General features: G+C 47.2%; 1 protein-coding gene across 5 annotated transcripts in view; it reads left to right on the top strand.

Annotated features, from left to right (window-relative positions):
- Positions 1 to 16,509, top strand: part of MAPKBP1 (mitogen-activated protein kinase binding protein 1) — a 373,799-nt gene that overhangs the window by 97,313 nt on the left and 259,977 nt on the right. For all 5 annotated transcript variants that reach the window (XM_063947904.1, XM_063947905.1, XM_063947901.1 and 2 more), the window contains exon 3: positions 15,280 to 15,371. In XM_063947904.1, the coding sequence (XP_063803974.1) occupies positions 15,280 to 15,371 (92 nt within the window). The remainder of the gene's footprint in view (positions 1 to 15,279; positions 15,372 to 16,509) is intronic.

Genomic DNA, 16,509 nt, shown 5'->3' with positions numbered 1-16,509 from the left:
GACCAGGTGGAGAGGCGACGGTCATTAGTCGACCGTAGGGGGCGGGAGGGAGTATGAAGGGAAAGGAGGTTGGAGATGTAGGGAGCAGTGGAATTAGAGATGGCCTTGTATGTGAGGGTGAGGAGTTTGAAGAGGATTCTGTAGGGGAATGGGAGCCAGTGTAGATTTTGTCGAAGGGGAGTGGCAGATGTGGTGCAGCGGGAGAGGAAGATAAGCCTAGCTGCGGAGTTCAGGACAGATTAGAGGGGAGCAAGATGGGAGCGAGGCCAGTGAGGAGGACATTGCAGTAGTCAAGTCGTGAGATGACCAGTGAGTGGATTCTGAGTTTAGTTGCACTCTGGGAGAGATATGGCCTGATACGAGCAATGTTGCGTAGCTGGAAACGACAGGATTGTGCCAGAGCTTGGATGTGGAGTGCAAAGGAGAGGGAGGAGTCAAGAGTGACGCCCATGCAGCGGAGTTGGGGAACGGTGGTGTTGTCAACAATGATCTCCATTGGTCGGGGGTTTTGTTCTGGATGGGGGGGGGGAGATGATTAGTACAGTTTTGTCCATGTTGAGCTTTAGAGAGCGTTCAGATATCCAGGAGGAGATTGCGGAGAGGCAGCTGGAAACCTGGGAGAGGACAGAGGGGGACAGATCAGGAGATGAGAGGTAGAGTTGTGTGTCATCAGCATAGAGGTGGTATTGAAGGCCAAATGAGTTAATGAGCGCACCCAGGGAAGAGGTATACAGGGAGAACAGAAGGGGTCCAAGGACAGAACCCTGACAGACACCAACAGGAAGTATGGAAGGGTGTGAGGTGGTGCTGGAGGCAGACACAGAGAAGGAGCGGTTAGTGAGGTAAGAAGAAAACCAGTCAAGGACAGTGCTAGAGAGGCCAGCGTTTTGGAGTGTGCGGAGGAGGAGAGGATGATCTACGGTGTCAAAGGCAGCAGAGAGGTCCAGAAGGATGAGCAGAGAGAAGTGGCCCCTGGATTTGGCCAAAAGCAGGTCATTGGTGACTTTCACCAGGGCAGTCTCAGTTGAGTGGAGTGGGCGAAAGCCAGATTGTAGTGGATCGAGGATGGAGTTGTCAGAGAGGTAGCTTGTGAGACGGCTGTAGACTAGTCGTTCAAGTAATTTGGAGGCGAAAGGGAGAAGAGAGATGGGGCGGTAGTTAGTGGGTGATGAGGGGTCGAGGTTGGGTTTTTGAGAATAGGAGAGACCAGAGCATGTTTGAATGGTGAGGGGAAGATGCCGGTGGAGAGGGACAGGTTAAAGAGGTGAGCAAGGTGGGAGCAGGCAGTGGGGGAGAGGGAGCGGAGAAGACGGGAGGGAAGGGGGTCCAGGGGGCAGGTGGAGGGGGGCGGGGAGGATAAGATGAGGGAGTGGACTTCCTTTTCTGAAGTGGGACAGAAGGAGGACAGGGTGGGATAGATGGAGGGGAGGGATAAAGGGGGCAGGGTGGTAGCAGAGGGGTGACGGCGGGAGATGTCGTGTTGGATGTCCTCAATTTTGGAGATGAAGAAGGAGGCAAAGTCAGTGGCAGTGAGGGAGGATGGGAGGGGAGGAGGAGGAGGGGGGCGAAGGAGAGTGTTGAAAGTTTCAAAGAGACGGCGTGGACAGGAGGACTGATAAGAGATGAGTGCTTGGAAAAAGGATTGCTTGGCGAGGGAAAGAGCAGAGCTGTAGGAGGAGAGAATAAACTTGAAATGGAGGAAGTCCGGCAGAGAGTGAGATTTCCTCCAGGAGCGTTCAGCGGAGCGTGAGCATTTTTGTAAGAAACGTGTTAGTTTGGTGTGCCAGGGTTGGGGTTTGGAGCGGCGGAGGGGGACAGAGGAGAGGGGGGCCACAGAGTCGAGAGCAGCGGTTAGGGAAGAGTTGTAGAAGGAGGCTGCCTGGTTGGGATAAGTTATAGTGGAAAGAGGAGATAGGAAAGTTTAGAGGGAGGATATGAAAGTGGGGTTGAGAGACCCGAGATTGCGTCTGGTGGTGGTGGGTCTGGGCGTGGAGAGGAGGATGAGAGGGTGAAAGAAAGCAGATGGTGGTCAGAGAGAGGGAAGGAAGAGGAAATCAGAGAGATCACATCGGTGGGTGAAGACCAGGTCGAGGGAGTGGCCGAGATTGTGAGTAGGGGTGGAGTAATTGTAAATAGTTGTGGCTTATGTTACACAAAGGTTGTGTTTTGGTAAAGGTCAGCCTGTTGCAGATCTCTTTGGTTCACGCTGTTAACTGGTTTTAGTTAAATGCCATGTTGTACGGTGTGTTGTGGTGTGAGCTGGTATGTATCTCACCCTTAGTTTAACAAAATTATTTTCCTCGAAATGTCCGTCTCCTCTGGGCACAGTTACTATAACTGAGGTCTGGAGGAAGGGCATAGAGGGATGAGCCAGTTCACACCTATTTAAAGTCTTAAAGTACCCATGTCTCCTGCGGATCCAATCCATACCCCATGGTCCTTTTGGAGTCCCCAGCATCCTCTACGGACTAAGAGAAAAGGATTTACCGGTAGGTATTAAAATCCTATTTTCTGGAGGAAGACCAGCAGGGCCGGCTCCAGGCACGTTCCAATAGAACGGCCGAACAGGGCGCCACACTTTATGGGTGCTGCTAGCTCTGGCCGCCATATTGGAGCCTGGAGCCAGGTCTGTCCCGCTGCCCGCCTCCACAGACTCGTGTACATCCCCTCCCTGGGCGCCGGCTGTGAGCCAATCACAGCTCGCGTACTGGCAGCTAAAGCTCCTGATTGGCTGCTGGACCGGCACCTAACTAGAGCTAGATGCCGCTGACGGCGACTGAGGGGCAGGAAAGGCACACGCTGCGCTCTCCTGCCCGCCCTCAAGAACCGCAGCAGCCTCCCCGTTCTTCAGCAGCAGCGCGGTGAGCAGCACTTGAGGAGGGGGGGCACTGTGGGGACATGTGTATTTGGCATTGAAGGCATATCTGGCACTGTGGGGACATGTGTAATCTGGCACTGCTGGGGGGAATATCATGTGTATCTGGCACTGCTGGGGGGCATATCATGTGTATCTGGCACATTGTGTACCTGACACTATACTGGGGACAATATGTGTAAGCAACACTACTGTGACTGTTATGTGCAAGACTGCTAATTGTGTGTGTGTAGGGGGGGGGGGGGGTGTTTGAAAATGTATGTTTTTATAGTCTGAAAATATGAAGTTGTGAGCGCTTCAACATTTTTTCGCTCAGGGTGCTAGTAGGCCTGGAGCCGTCCCTGAAGACCAGGATCTATTCCGCACAGCTGGAGATGAAATTCCCTGTCCTTTTTTTTGCCAAAAGCTGAGCAAACTCAGAGGGATTCCTTAGTCGGCAAAATATTTCTATTCTTTCAGCAAAGTGTTTGGACATGTAAATGGAAATATGTAACTGGCACACAGTCAGTCATATGCAATGTAAAGCACTTCTGACCCTTTGTTGTACCCTGTAGACAAAGGATGATGATGACCTGTACAGATGAAGTAATGCTGCCCGTCTACACATGCAGTTTTGTACTCTGCACTAACTCTTCACTTTGTACTGATAACTGCAATTCAGGCAGCCAGTGTGTCTAACATGAGGTCAGTGGCGCTAATGACTTGCTGACCAGTATTCTAATACATTCTGATTCATCACACAAAATGGTGACCTGCACGGCAATAGTTTTGCCCACATTCGCTAACTTTTACATAATTGGTTGTCCCTGCATTGCTCCGCAATCTGCAAGGCACTTATTAACTGCATGACTGACCCACCCACCTGTGGCTGATCACTTTGCTAAGATGAAGGTTTCTGTGGACTCAAACACCTGATCATTGATCACGTGACAATCCCACCAGAGGAGGAGACCTGCAAATTATTTTTATTTTCTTTAGGACTGGAAACCAGCTAGATCTCTCCACTCAATTAGTCCTAATTGTTTTAATGAACCTTACAAGTGGACATGCTTTCTTTAATTATGTGCAATCAGTAACTGCGTCTGTCTGTACAATTTTGGTGCCATTCTATTATCTTGTCCTTATTGGTAGTCCACTGTTTTGCTTTTGCCTGCGTTTACAAACTATTGTTAGTTGTTCCTTTCTAGACTTTGGATTATCCCCATGCATTAGCCCTGCTGCCTTTCACTGACACAATCCTCCGTAGCAGCTGGTTATTGGCCCACCTTCCTGCATTAAGTTACACACAGGCACATATCCAGGCCATCTCCTGCACCTCTGCTCACAGCAGCTGCATGCCATCATATCCCTGCTTAGACCTATTCGGGATGGGGTAAGTGTCTGAGATCAGCGATCGGCAGATTTTGCCATTCTCTACATGATGCAGGCACCTTACTGTATGTACATTGGGACAGATGTATTAACCTGGAGAAAGCATAAGGAAGTGATAAACCAGTGATTAAATGCACCAGCCAATCGGCTCCAATATGTAAATTAACAGTTAGGAGCTGATTGGCTGGTGCATTTATCACCTTGCATTTATCACTAGTTTATCACTTCCGTATGCCTTTTCCAGGTTGATACATCCATACCTCCCAACATGACCCATTCCAGGAGGGACAGAATGCTCTGTTCCTGGACTTCCCTCTTGTATGATTGCCGGCACCTGTGTTGAACTACAGTAGTTGTTTGATAAGAAAGGTGTTTCAGCACAGGTGATAGTAATAATTAATCAAGAGGGAAGTCCGGGAGCAGCGCATTCTGTCCCTCCTGGAGAGGGTCATGTTGGGAGGTATGATACATCTGCCCCATTGTGAGATCCAGTGTTTGGTTCCACTGCCCCCATTTCCAGTGTTTTACCGTTACATTCCATGGGCCTTGAAACTTGGAAGCAAGTGTTTTATGTACATTTTTTTTATTTTTTGTTTTTATTTACCTGCACTCAAGTTCGGTCTTACTGTATGTTTACGCTTTGTGATCGTTAATATGAGCTCACACAGCTATTTCTTAGGGCCATTTTCACACATGTATGCCTATATACAGTGTATAAACCTGTATTGCGGTTACTATTAACATGCTTGACAAATGGCCACTATTGGGCCAGAATTGTTGCTGTAAACATTGCTGTCTAGGTTTTGAATGAACACTCTGGCCTTTGAACTTCCCTTATGGAGTGCTTACTACAAACCTGTATTTGCTTTATCTCTGGCACTCTCCTCCGTACCTATCCTAACCTGAATATGTGTATATAATAGTACAGGAGAAAGTTATATTACTTCAGCAAACGTTGGTCAACTCCAGCAGGAAAGAATAGTCTGGTTGCAATAGTTACATGAACTTAGGTGTATGGTGTCAACCACCCACCTCACTTCTCCCATACTTGCCTACCTGACCCTCTCCATGAGGGAGAAAATGCTCTGTTCCTGGACTTTCTGGTAATGTATGATTGCCATCACCTGTGGTGAGCTAGTTTAATTTTTTTTTTTTTTTCTTCAATATATATTTTATTGAGGTTCATAAAATACAGGCAGGAGTAGCAGGACATAACAATGGGTCCAAACAATGCACCAATCCCAGTTGTAATACAAATTCGCCACACACAGATATGGTGGAACCCTAGGTAAAACCTCACATTTTCCATTTTCTCATATAATATACCAAGATTATAGACCTTAGAATTCTGAAAGTTATGGAAGAGCTATTTTGCAGTATAAACAGTCACAAAATTGGTATAAAAATAAAAATAAAATAAAAAACAAAAACATCAACAGTATAACATTTTAAATGCGTCCTCCCTGTCGGGGAACACAGAAACCAAAAACTATAAACAGAGAAAAATTAACTAAAATAAAATAAAATAGTACCTGCCCAGGTTAAGGGACCGCTGACCCATCCATGGAGATATCATAAGAGCTAGAGAAAGTATGAAGTTGACGGGGAACCAGAAAGTAGGAGAGGAGAAGAGAAGAGGGGTATATACAGCTGTGGTGGGTGGGTAAATGGAGTTAGGCGGCTATGGGAGGGAGACCGGAGGGGTGTCGGTCAGGAGTTGTAGGCCATACCATGTAGTGCAGGAGAAACTCTGCTGAATAGCCAACTTTGTTATGGTGGGTAGCTTATGTATGAATCGACCCCAGCATTGGAATAGTGCAGCAGGAGTCAGTATTTCCTTATTGAGGGATGTTTCTAACAAGTCCATTGTGAACAGGAAAAGAAGCCTAGAGGTCACCAGGGGGGTAGTGTGTGTGTGGGGGGGGTCATGAATCCACTGCTGAAGTATAGCTTTTCTGCCTACCGCAGAGAGAATTACCACCAGTTTCGCATCCTGGGAGGGGAGATTAGTTTGGTCACGGATATGTCCAAAAAGAGCCCAAGAGGCAGTGCATTGAAAACGTAAGCCCAACTCAGAGGCACCATAAGCCCTCAGCTTGGCCCAAAAAGCCTGAATATGAGGGCTTTGCCAAAAGCAGTGCATCAAATCAGCTATCGGTGCAGAGCACTTCATGCATCTCGCCGAGTCAGACAAACCCATCAAATGGCTCCTCTTTGGAGAGATATAGGCTCTATGTAAAATCTTATAGGCCATTTCCTGGTATAAACTGGCTGGAATAATTTTTAAAGAGGTTGTAAAACTATCCATGACATCGTCAGGAGACATAGCAGGGATTTGGGAGGACCATCTCTGAACCTGGGGTAGGTCAGAGGTGGGTATATGTTCTATACGTATGCGGGCGTAAATAGATGAGATGGAGTATGTCCCAGAGCGTAAGAGCGTGTCTAGGGAGTTAGTAAAGTCTGACGGGTGTAAGTGTGAAAGGACCGATTGTATGTAGTGCGAGGCCTGGAGGAAGAAGAACATGTTGTGAGGGTTGATGTCGAATTTAGCCAGTACATCAGTGAAGGAGAGTATCTTCCTCCCTGGGCCCAGGAGGTCAGCAATCTGTTCAATTCCAGCCTCGCGCCAAGCGGTGAAGGGATAAGAGGCTTTACCATTCTGAAACTGTAGATTACCGACCAAAGGTAAAAATAATGAGTGAGTGTATTGTAGTTGCAGAGATTTTCTGGATAGCCGCCATGCTGTTATGGTGGAAGTCAAAAGTGGGTTATCGATGTGCAAGGACAGGAGCTCAGCTTTAGTTGCATGGAGAAGAAAGTGCAAGGATAGAGGGGCACAGAGTTAGGAGTCAATCATCCAGTCGGTAAAGACTGAGGTACCTCTAAGCCAGTCCATAGCGAAGCGTAAAAGACATGCTCTATGTCCAGCAGATTCACATCCCCCCCTCTGTACCGTCTGGGACGATTTGAAGAAGCTTATTCTGGGACGTTTATTGGCCCAAAGAAATTTGGAGATGGACAATTTAAGGGAAGACGGGTCAGATTTTGAGAGCATTAACGGAATCCTCTGGAGGACATAGAGCAGTTTGGGAAAGCTAGCCATTTTAACTAGGTTGCTTCGCCCCATTAAATTGAGGGGTAGTGTTTGCCAGAGCAGTAGTTGTCTGAATTTTGACAAGAATAGGACGTATATTGTCAGAATAGAGATGGGTGGGGTCAGAGGGAAGAAGAATCCCAAGATATGTAATATGTGTAGGAGCCCAACGGAATGGAAAAGGAGCATCCCAGCCCATGGTGACTTGAGGAAATATGGCTAAAGCCTCTGATTTATCGTAATTGATGGAGAAACCAGCAAAGGAGGAGAAACATTCGATAGCATCCTGCAATGCCGGAATAGAGTGTCTCAGATTGGAAGTGAGAAGGAGGATGTCATCTGCAAATGCCATCAATTTAATCTCTCTGTTGCCTATCTTGATACCCTTGAAAGTAGATAGATTTACGATATATCGTAAAAAAGGTTCTAGAGCTAGGTCGAAAAGGAGGGGGGAGAGAGGGCATCCCTGTCTAGTTCCTCTCTCAAGGACGAAGGGGGACGAGGGAACGTTGTTGATTACCACCTGCACAGTAGGGTGGCCGTAAAGGGAGTCGATGAGGCCACGGAAATTTTCGCCATATTGTTGATGGAGTAGGACTCTAGTCAAGTGGGGCCAAGCAATCTTGTCGAAAGCTTTTTCCGCATCAAGGTTTACTCGTATGTTATCTGTGAGATTGTGAGTGCGCGAGTGAGTAATGGCTGCCAGGGCAGCTCTAATGCCCTGAACAGATTGTCTATTTTTAATGAAGCCCATCTGCGCAGGTGATATAATACGTGAAAGGCAAGGCTGTAGTCTGTTGGCCATAAGCTATGTGAGAATTTTGAAATCCTGGTTAAGCAAAGAAATCGGTCTTTATGAGCCAGGTAAGGAAGGATCTTTACCAGGTTTTGGTAGAACTATAATAGTGGCTTCGTTGAATCTGATTGGAGTGTGTCTAGAAGTGAGAATGTAGTTATAAAGGGATGTTAGGGTAGGGGCCAACTGGTCACGAAGCATTTTAAAGAACTCTGCACCAAAATAATCTGGACCAGGGCTTTTGTTATTTGGTAAGGTTTTAATAACATCAAGCACCTCCTCAACCGTAACCGGGGATTCTAGGGAGTCCCTCTCCTCCTGGGTCAATATCGGGAGGGAGGCCTTCTCCAGAAAGGAGTGGTTTGCCTCTGGATCATCAGGGCCCTTGGTATATAGAGACTGGTAGAAATTTCTGAATTCGGTGCAAATAGTTTCGGGATCAGTAGTCAATATGCCGGAGCTTCGGACTGCATTAACCCACGTGCGGGATTTAGGACCTTTAATAAGGTTGGCTAATAATTTGCTTGATTTATTACCCCATCATTGGGGTCAATTAAATTCGGCAACTTATGAATAGTGCCGGGAATTAGCTCCCGACGCTATTCAATTCAGCTCCAGTTAAGTCGGCGATGTCCCCTTCTCGCCGACTCAACAGGTTGAATTGTCGGGAGAACGGGCATTCTCCGACTTAACTCTCCGGCGCGAGGCTGATTCCCGACAGAATCAGTCTCACGCCGGCCGCGAGGCAGCACTTTTGTCGGGTTTCTTCTCTCATCCCCTGGGGATCAGAGAAGAATTCCCGACAATTGCGGGTAACTAGCAGCTGAATTGAATAGCGTCGGGAGCTAATTCCCGGTGCTATTCATAAGTTGCCGAATTGAATTGACACCTATGAAATCTGTTCCGTTGGTAGTCATAGGATAGTTGGGCCCGCTCTGTAAGAAATGTATCGTAGATGATTTTGGCAGAGAGATATGCCTCTTTGTGTGCGGGGGTATCATGCTGGGTATATTTCCCATACGCTGAGGTAAGAGTGGCACTTAGGGTCTGTAATTGGGAGGTAAACTTTTTCCTTTTGGAATGAGTATAAGACATTACGTGACCCCTAAGGACGGCCTTTGCTGCGCCCCAGAATATTGTTGAATCTGAGCATTGATCACTGTTATCTATGTTGTAGTTAAGCCAGGATTGCTTTAAATGTAAGAGGAATTCAGTGGAGTGGCGGAGGTAGGCGGGGAAGCACCATCTAGGAGTACTACGTGGAGGTAGAGTTAATTGGATGTGGAGAGAGATCGGGGCATGGTCAGAGATGATGATCTCAATAGAGGTGTGAGTAACCTTGGGGAGAAGACCAGTGGAGGTAAAAATGTAATCGATTCTAGAGTGGGAGGAGTGAGGATGGGAATAAAAAGCAAAGTCTTTCAGAGTGGGATGAAGGATGCGCCAGGGATCCAATAGGTCCAATTGTGTGCAGAGAGAGGAAAGTAGTATAGTGTGGGGTGTGTTAGAGAAGGTACTTACCCCGGATCTATCCATGGATGGGTCAGCTACCAAATTGAAGTCCACACCGATAATCAGGTTTGCACTACCCCAGCTAAGGAGGGTCGTTAATAGATCTGCAAAAAAAGAATCAGGTGAAACATTGGGTGCATAGAGATTGAGAAGGGTATAAACAGTGTTATTGACAATGAGGTCCAATAGTAAGAATCTACCCCCAGGGTCACAAAGTTTTCTCAGTACAGAGTATTGTAAATTGGTATGCAGTAGTATCGCCACCCCCCTAGATTTGGAATGATACGGGGATGAGATACAATCTCCTATCCACGGGGCACGTAGGGTATGTCTAGGGTCGTCCAGCCAGTGCGTCTCCTGAAGGAAATCGACATGGGGGGGACATGCGTTTCAGGTGGGACACTACCTTCTTTCGTATGGGGGGACATGCGTTTCAGGTGGGACACTACCTTCTTTCGTTTGACCGGGTGATTTAGGCCCTCTACATTCAAGGAGACGATGCGGAGTGATGTGTTATCTGGCATTCCGTCCACAGGAGATAGTGGGTGGGCGTCAGAAGACATATCAGCCCACCCCTACTGGACAAAACATTAGCAGAAAAATGTGAAGGATAAAGCAGGGTCCCACCCCGTCCCAGCGAGCGAGGGAGGGTTTCCCCATTGGAGGGTAGGGGTCCCGGTCTAGGCAGGTAAATCTAACATAACTTATAAACATAAACAGAGACAACAAAAAATAACAAGACAAAGATAACAAAACAAGTCTTGAGTGTGGAATGGTTACACTCAAGGCAGTTCGCAAGTGAGACCCAAGAGCAGGCTCAGGTAATGGAGGGTCACCAGCAGACAGGATCAGGCATTATTCATGTGTTGGTAAGAGAGAAATGCCGCCCGGCCTCTCCAGGATCATCAAAGATCCGCGGCTTGCCATTCTCGAAAACCCTAAGGCGAGCCGGGTAGAGCAGAGAGAATCTGATCTTTGCCTCAAATAGGTGTTTACAGATGGGAGCGAACTCTTTGCGTCTTGCAGCTACTGGCGCGGAAAAGTCCTGAAAAATGAGATGATTTCCATTGTTTGATAGGCTGCCAGCCTTGCGGTAATGGTCAAGGAGTTTTGATTTGTCCGCATAATTAAGGATCCTCATTATGACCGGTCGAGGGCGTCCAGAAGGATTTCTGCACTCAGGCCCCAATCTATGGGCTCTTTCGACGATGAGGGGGAGTCTCTTCAGATCCATAGAAAGTTGTTTTGGGATGTCCGAGGAAAGGAGGCCCAGGAGCTCAAGACCTTTTATCGACTCTGGGATGCCGATGACCCTTAAGTTGTTACGTCTGCTGCGATTTTTCGAGGTCATCTAGCTTTTCCGAGAGGGCAGAGACCTCTAGGTGTTTGGCCTGTAGGGAACGCTGCGCCTCTTCCAAGTCGTCCTCTAGGGTTGATATCCTCTGCTCCGCTTCGTCCAGGCGAGTGGAGTGTTGACTGAGTAGGGTCGAGGAGGATTCTATAGCTTCCTTGATGCCCGCCAGCTTTTCATCGAGAAGTGGTCCTAAGACCGCTAGCATGTCTTTGTGCTTCATCTTGGGTTGTTACACAAGTGGCCGTGATTTGCGAGAGCGCTGAGATAAGGAGCGTGTGGTCAAATGGTCAGAGTCGGATGAATCGCCACAGGGAGTATCCTCTCGGGTATGCTGAGTAGTGCCTGTGGACATTACGGGCAGAGGTATCAGGAACTTTTCCATGCAGGGGTAGTTTATGAGGGCAAGATTTGTAGCACAGAGAGCTCGGGTAGTAAAGGATATAGCGGGTCTCACTTACAAGGCATATTTACTTAAAGCAACCCCATTTCGGTCACGTCTCTCGGGAGGTGTGATGTTTCCCCAGCTGGGAGTAAAGACAATGCAGGGTATATCGTATTAGGTTAATGAAAGATTAGTTGGCTGGCTGATAGTCAGATATGACCAGGGGGTCAGCAGGATAGGGTCAATGGTAGCCCTGCCGTGTGTAGGTGAGGCGGGAGAAATGGGTTGACAGCTAGGCTTCCCTTATGCAGACAGGTGGTGGTAACATGGGGCAGCCGGGTGTCAAGGTGAGCACATACCCTACAGCCAGGGTCCGTTTCTTGGCTCAGCGGGGAGGAGGTAAAAAAAATTCCGGTGGCAAAGGCTTTTCAAACTCCCTTTATGGCGGTCGCCCGGTGACCTACCGTCAAGATGCAGATGAGGGAGAGAGTGCTGCAAAATGGAGGCAGCCCGTTATCTGTAGGACCAGCAGGGTCACGGAGGATGGGGGTCACAGGCGGGAGGGTTCCTTCCGGCAATGGGAGCAAGGTATCAGCTGTGGGGCCGGCGGCTGCGGGGCTGCTCCCCGTGTAAAAGAGGCTGAGAGTGGTCTCCCCTTTGCAGCGGTCCGTGCTGCGGCGTATCGAGCAGGCGTCAGCGCCACAGCTCCGGTGAAGCAAAGTCCCGGCCGCCTTCACGGTGGTCTTCCGCTCCAGGGTCCGGCGGCTGCAGGGCTCGACGGGTGTTTCAGAGCCCGGTATGGTCGTCCAGAAGTGCCGCGGGTACGCCAGGTGAACTGCAGGATGTAGGCACAGCAAGTCCGGGTGCCGGCGGGCCAGCTTCAAAATCGAGGCCCCAGCTTCGGCGTGGGGACCAGGCCGCAATCCGCGGTAGCCTCCACGGCGCTCCCCGATTCTGCGGGTCAGGTCAGCAATGGGCAGGTGGGGGTCAGGAAAGGATTTGAGGGGACAGAACAGTGAGAAGGAGCGGATCTGGGCAGCAAGGAGGGCAGGAATGATGTTGTTCAAGCAGGAGCTCTGAAAAGCTGCGACTGCTCTCCTCCATTGCCAAGCCACGCCCCCCGGTGAGCTAGTTCATTGATAAGAAAGGTGTTTCACCACAGGTGATGGTAATCATACACTACCAGGAAAGTCCAGGAACAGAGCAGTTTCTCCCTCATGGAGAGGGTCAGGTAGGCAAGTATGCTTCTTCTCTTCTGCACAGCAGTTCTCTTAAATGTTCCTCATTGTTTGTCTCAAACTGTTAAAACTCAATCAGGCATAGTATAGATAATACAAGGTTTCGGTCAGTCCAAATTCTTTCAAATACTTCTAAACAATTATTTCAGCTGTTTTTGATGCCCGCTGTCATTCACTGAGGAGGCAGATGTGTTGCAACAGGACTGAGGTGCACACCAGTCCGTCAGTCACTTGGAATGTTGCTTTCGGCTAAAAGCCGCATCTGTTTTTACCCTCCTTTCTTGTTGGCTGTTATGTTCTCATTATACCGTTTTCAGACATGTGACCTGGGAATTTTGCTGGGTCTAGCAAGCTGGCAAATTCCCGAGTCTCGGCTCTGTGACCTTGGTCGGGAGCAGGGTCATGGACCCGTGACTAATGCGTGGCACACACTAGACCTGGGGAACCTGCCACCCTCCAGCTGTTGAACTACATATCCCAGCATGCCCGGCAACAGTTTTAGCATGGCCAAATAGCAAAACTGTAGCAGGGCATGCTGGTAAGTGTAGTTTAACAACAGCTGGAGGGCCAAAGGTTCCCCACCCCTGCACTAGACAATGAAGGGATCATGGCCGACTGCACGACTGATGGAATGAGATGTCGGCCGGCTATTCACACTGTATTATAGTGCACAATCGCCGGCAAGCGGGATATAGACACCTGTGTCGGCAAGCACTAGTACATATACCCTACCCATATCGCCTGGTGTGTACCCAGCCTTAGTCCAGGGTTGTTTGCATTCACACATACAGAAATCCTGGGATGAGGCCTGTTCACAATCAAAACACGGGATTTCCATATATGTGTGAAAGACGTATTCGAGGTTAATTTGTATAGCCAAGAGGGAATCAAGTTGCCAGCTGGACTCGCCCCACTTACGGCCAATCTAGCGCCGCACTCACTTTTTTTTTTTTTTTTTTGTACACATATGCAGCCCTTCAACTTCAAAGCTGCTGTTAGTGCGGCATATAGTCACACATACTCCCGGGGCAAGCTGCCTTGCGGATAATTGAATTGACCCCTTAGAATGCTGACAATTGCATACTGTGTTTACAGACTGTATGCTTTCAGGTGTACGGTATGTTGCTTTAGTCACACTCGGACTGCAGACAGATCATGTATACTCTTGGTGGAATATTTGTTTTGAAGGTTTGACTGTTTCTAGTACTACAGGTCCCATAAAACATAGAAATTACTTAATCTGATCTAAGGTGAATGTAGGCCCTCATTCCGAGTTGATCGCTCGCTAGCTACTTTCAGCAGCCGTGCAAACGCATAGTCGCCGACCACAGGGGAGTGTATTTTCGCTTTTGCAAGTGCGCGATCGCATGTGCAGCCGAGCGGTACAAAAACATTTTGTGCAAAACGAGACCAGCCCTGTAGTTACTTATCCTGTGCGATGATTCCAGCGACGGAGGTCCCGGAATTGACGTCAGCAACCCGCCCTGCAAACACCTGGTCGCGCCTGCGTTTTCCCTACCACCGCCTGTCAATCTCCTTGCGATCAGCTGTGCGAATGGATTCGTCGCTAGAAGCATTGCACAGCAACGATTCTGTTTGTATCCGTACGACGCAGTTTTGCCGTTTTTTGTTTTTTTACCTGATCGCTGCGAAAATCTGCAGCGTGCTATCAACTCGAAATGGCCCCCATAATTATTTCTGCTTGGATACCAGGTAAAACATAGGGTGTAGATGTGTTGGAATATGTCCAAAGATGAGCTGATAGGATTTCAAGGGAAACTTCTCTTCCAAACACGATAGTGTGTTCTAAGTTCAAACACCCTATCCTAAAGCTCTTCATCTAAATTGGGTGTTTGACACGAACATAGACATTCAGAAATATGCCCTGGGGCAGCTAGGTGTGACATTCCTGCCTTGTCAGTTTCCCACAGCTACATGGAACACCTACCAGTATGCTGAGCTGCAATATCTTCAGTCCACATGTTGTTGCTGGAAATACAACACAACTAACATAAAGTAATGTTAGAGGCCTAAAGGTATTTTACATTTTATTAGCACACAATTGTACAAGCTTACTGCAGAGGTTCCCACCACTTTGATGTTGACTTACCAAGGTGACACATTCCTAATGACCGACTATTGTAATAATACATCCGGACTCAGAGGTCCAGTCTGGCGATGTTGACATGTTTTGTGCCTAATGTCAGTCATTAAGTAAACTTGAAATACCTGAAGAATAGTACATAATGCTTTACCATTCATTGTCTGTATCCTGTGGCCGCCATTTTTTCCCCCTGCAACTCCCGCATAGTGAAGATTAAAGTGACAATTTTTTTTCTTTTCAATTTATTTTCATTTTTAATGCGGGTTTGATCAAGTGTATTAGAAGGCCGAAAATTAGCTCCTTTGCTTTGTTTGAGATGGCTCATACTGCATTGTATGACTTATGAAGTAATAGCAGCAGATGCAACTACATTTCTTCAGTCATCATAATCTGCTTCTATTTGTTTTTGTTGTGTTTGTACAAACCACCCTTTGGCACAAGGTAAGTTAAATGTAATAATTTTGTGTTGGAGTGTATACAGGCATCTCTCCCACAAGTAGTACAGCTGTCCATGTGCGCTGGGTTTTTATATCTTTGATTTCTTTGACAGGTGACATTGGAGAAGGTCCTGGGTATCACAGTATCAGCTGGTAGAGGATTCTCATGTGACCCAAAGACTGGCCTTGTTGCATATCCGGCCGGGTAAGTTGATCTTTTCTTTTTTCTTTTGCTAGGTCGTTGTGTACAGCTAAGGTTTGATTTTATTAACCAGTGTAAGGTGGGATTTTTGTTTTGTTTTCTTCATTCAGTGTAACCTGTAGCAACCTTGTCATGCAGTTTTGCTAGTGCACCATCCAAAAATGATCTCACCTTTTACAAATGTTTTTTATAATTTTAAATTTATAACCTAAATCATGCACCAAGTTAGAAGTACTGTATGCACAAATAATAGGAAAATGGCCTCTTTATAAACATTCTTGCTCTAGTCTACTCCATATTCTCTCAGCCATTCGGTAAATGGGAAATTCTGAATATTAATGGAGTGGGGGGGGACGGGGGGGTCTGTAGATCGACCAATTACCTTTTCTTATTGTGGAAAGGAGATCTTCTTTTAACTGTTTGTACAATTTAAATTGTGGCTCAACTGCCTCCCACACACCTTCTTTTTTTTTTTTTTTTTAGTAGAGGAATTGTAGAATTTTGTGTGCAGCCCGTACACAACGTTCCTTTCTTTTGATGATTGTACAAGAATTCTTATATATAATATATAATATTTTTTTTAACCCCCACCCCCCAATTTGCACATGTATTAACCCTTTTTTCTTCTTGGCGATTAGATGGGTCACACTCCAACTTGACATTCCTCAACCGAGTGTTGTGGTTTACGTGCATCCCTAAGGCCAGGAACTAGCTATATAATTTTTTTTTTTTTTTTCCTCGTCTCAAATTCGGGTCAAAACTAGGACACTTCTTCCTGTGGGTTTTTCTTGCTTCGTTGTCTTAATTGCAGTGTGTTACCAAGCCCTATAATTACTGATGATCTGTTGAAAGTTGACTCCAAGATTCTGTCTTCTGTCAGACAGCTGTATGAAGAGTAGAAAAGTTGGAAATCTGTGCCTGCTGTCAGAGTTCCTCTTCATGCAGTTGATCTGCTGTGTATCTGAAGGTTACAGTTTAGCACCGGCAAGTAATAATGAGGATAAGATACCTTTGTTAGGGTAGAACAAATTATTATTAAGCGTATATATACAGTATACCTCCTCGTCCGATTCCATGTTGCCCCTTGAGAGACCAGCAAACAAGCCGCCTCAACTTCTAATTCGGCTTAAGAGACTGAATA

This window comes from Pseudophryne corroboree, chromosome 12 (genome assembly GCF_028390025.1).
Source record: "Pseudophryne corroboree isolate aPseCor3 chromosome 12, aPseCor3.hap2, whole genome shotgun sequence".
Lineage (NCBI taxonomy): Eukaryota > Metazoa > Chordata > Amphibia > Anura > Myobatrachidae > Pseudophryne > Pseudophryne corroboree.
Note: the sequence above shows the minus strand (reverse complement) of the source record. Positions and strands in the feature narration are given on the sequence as shown.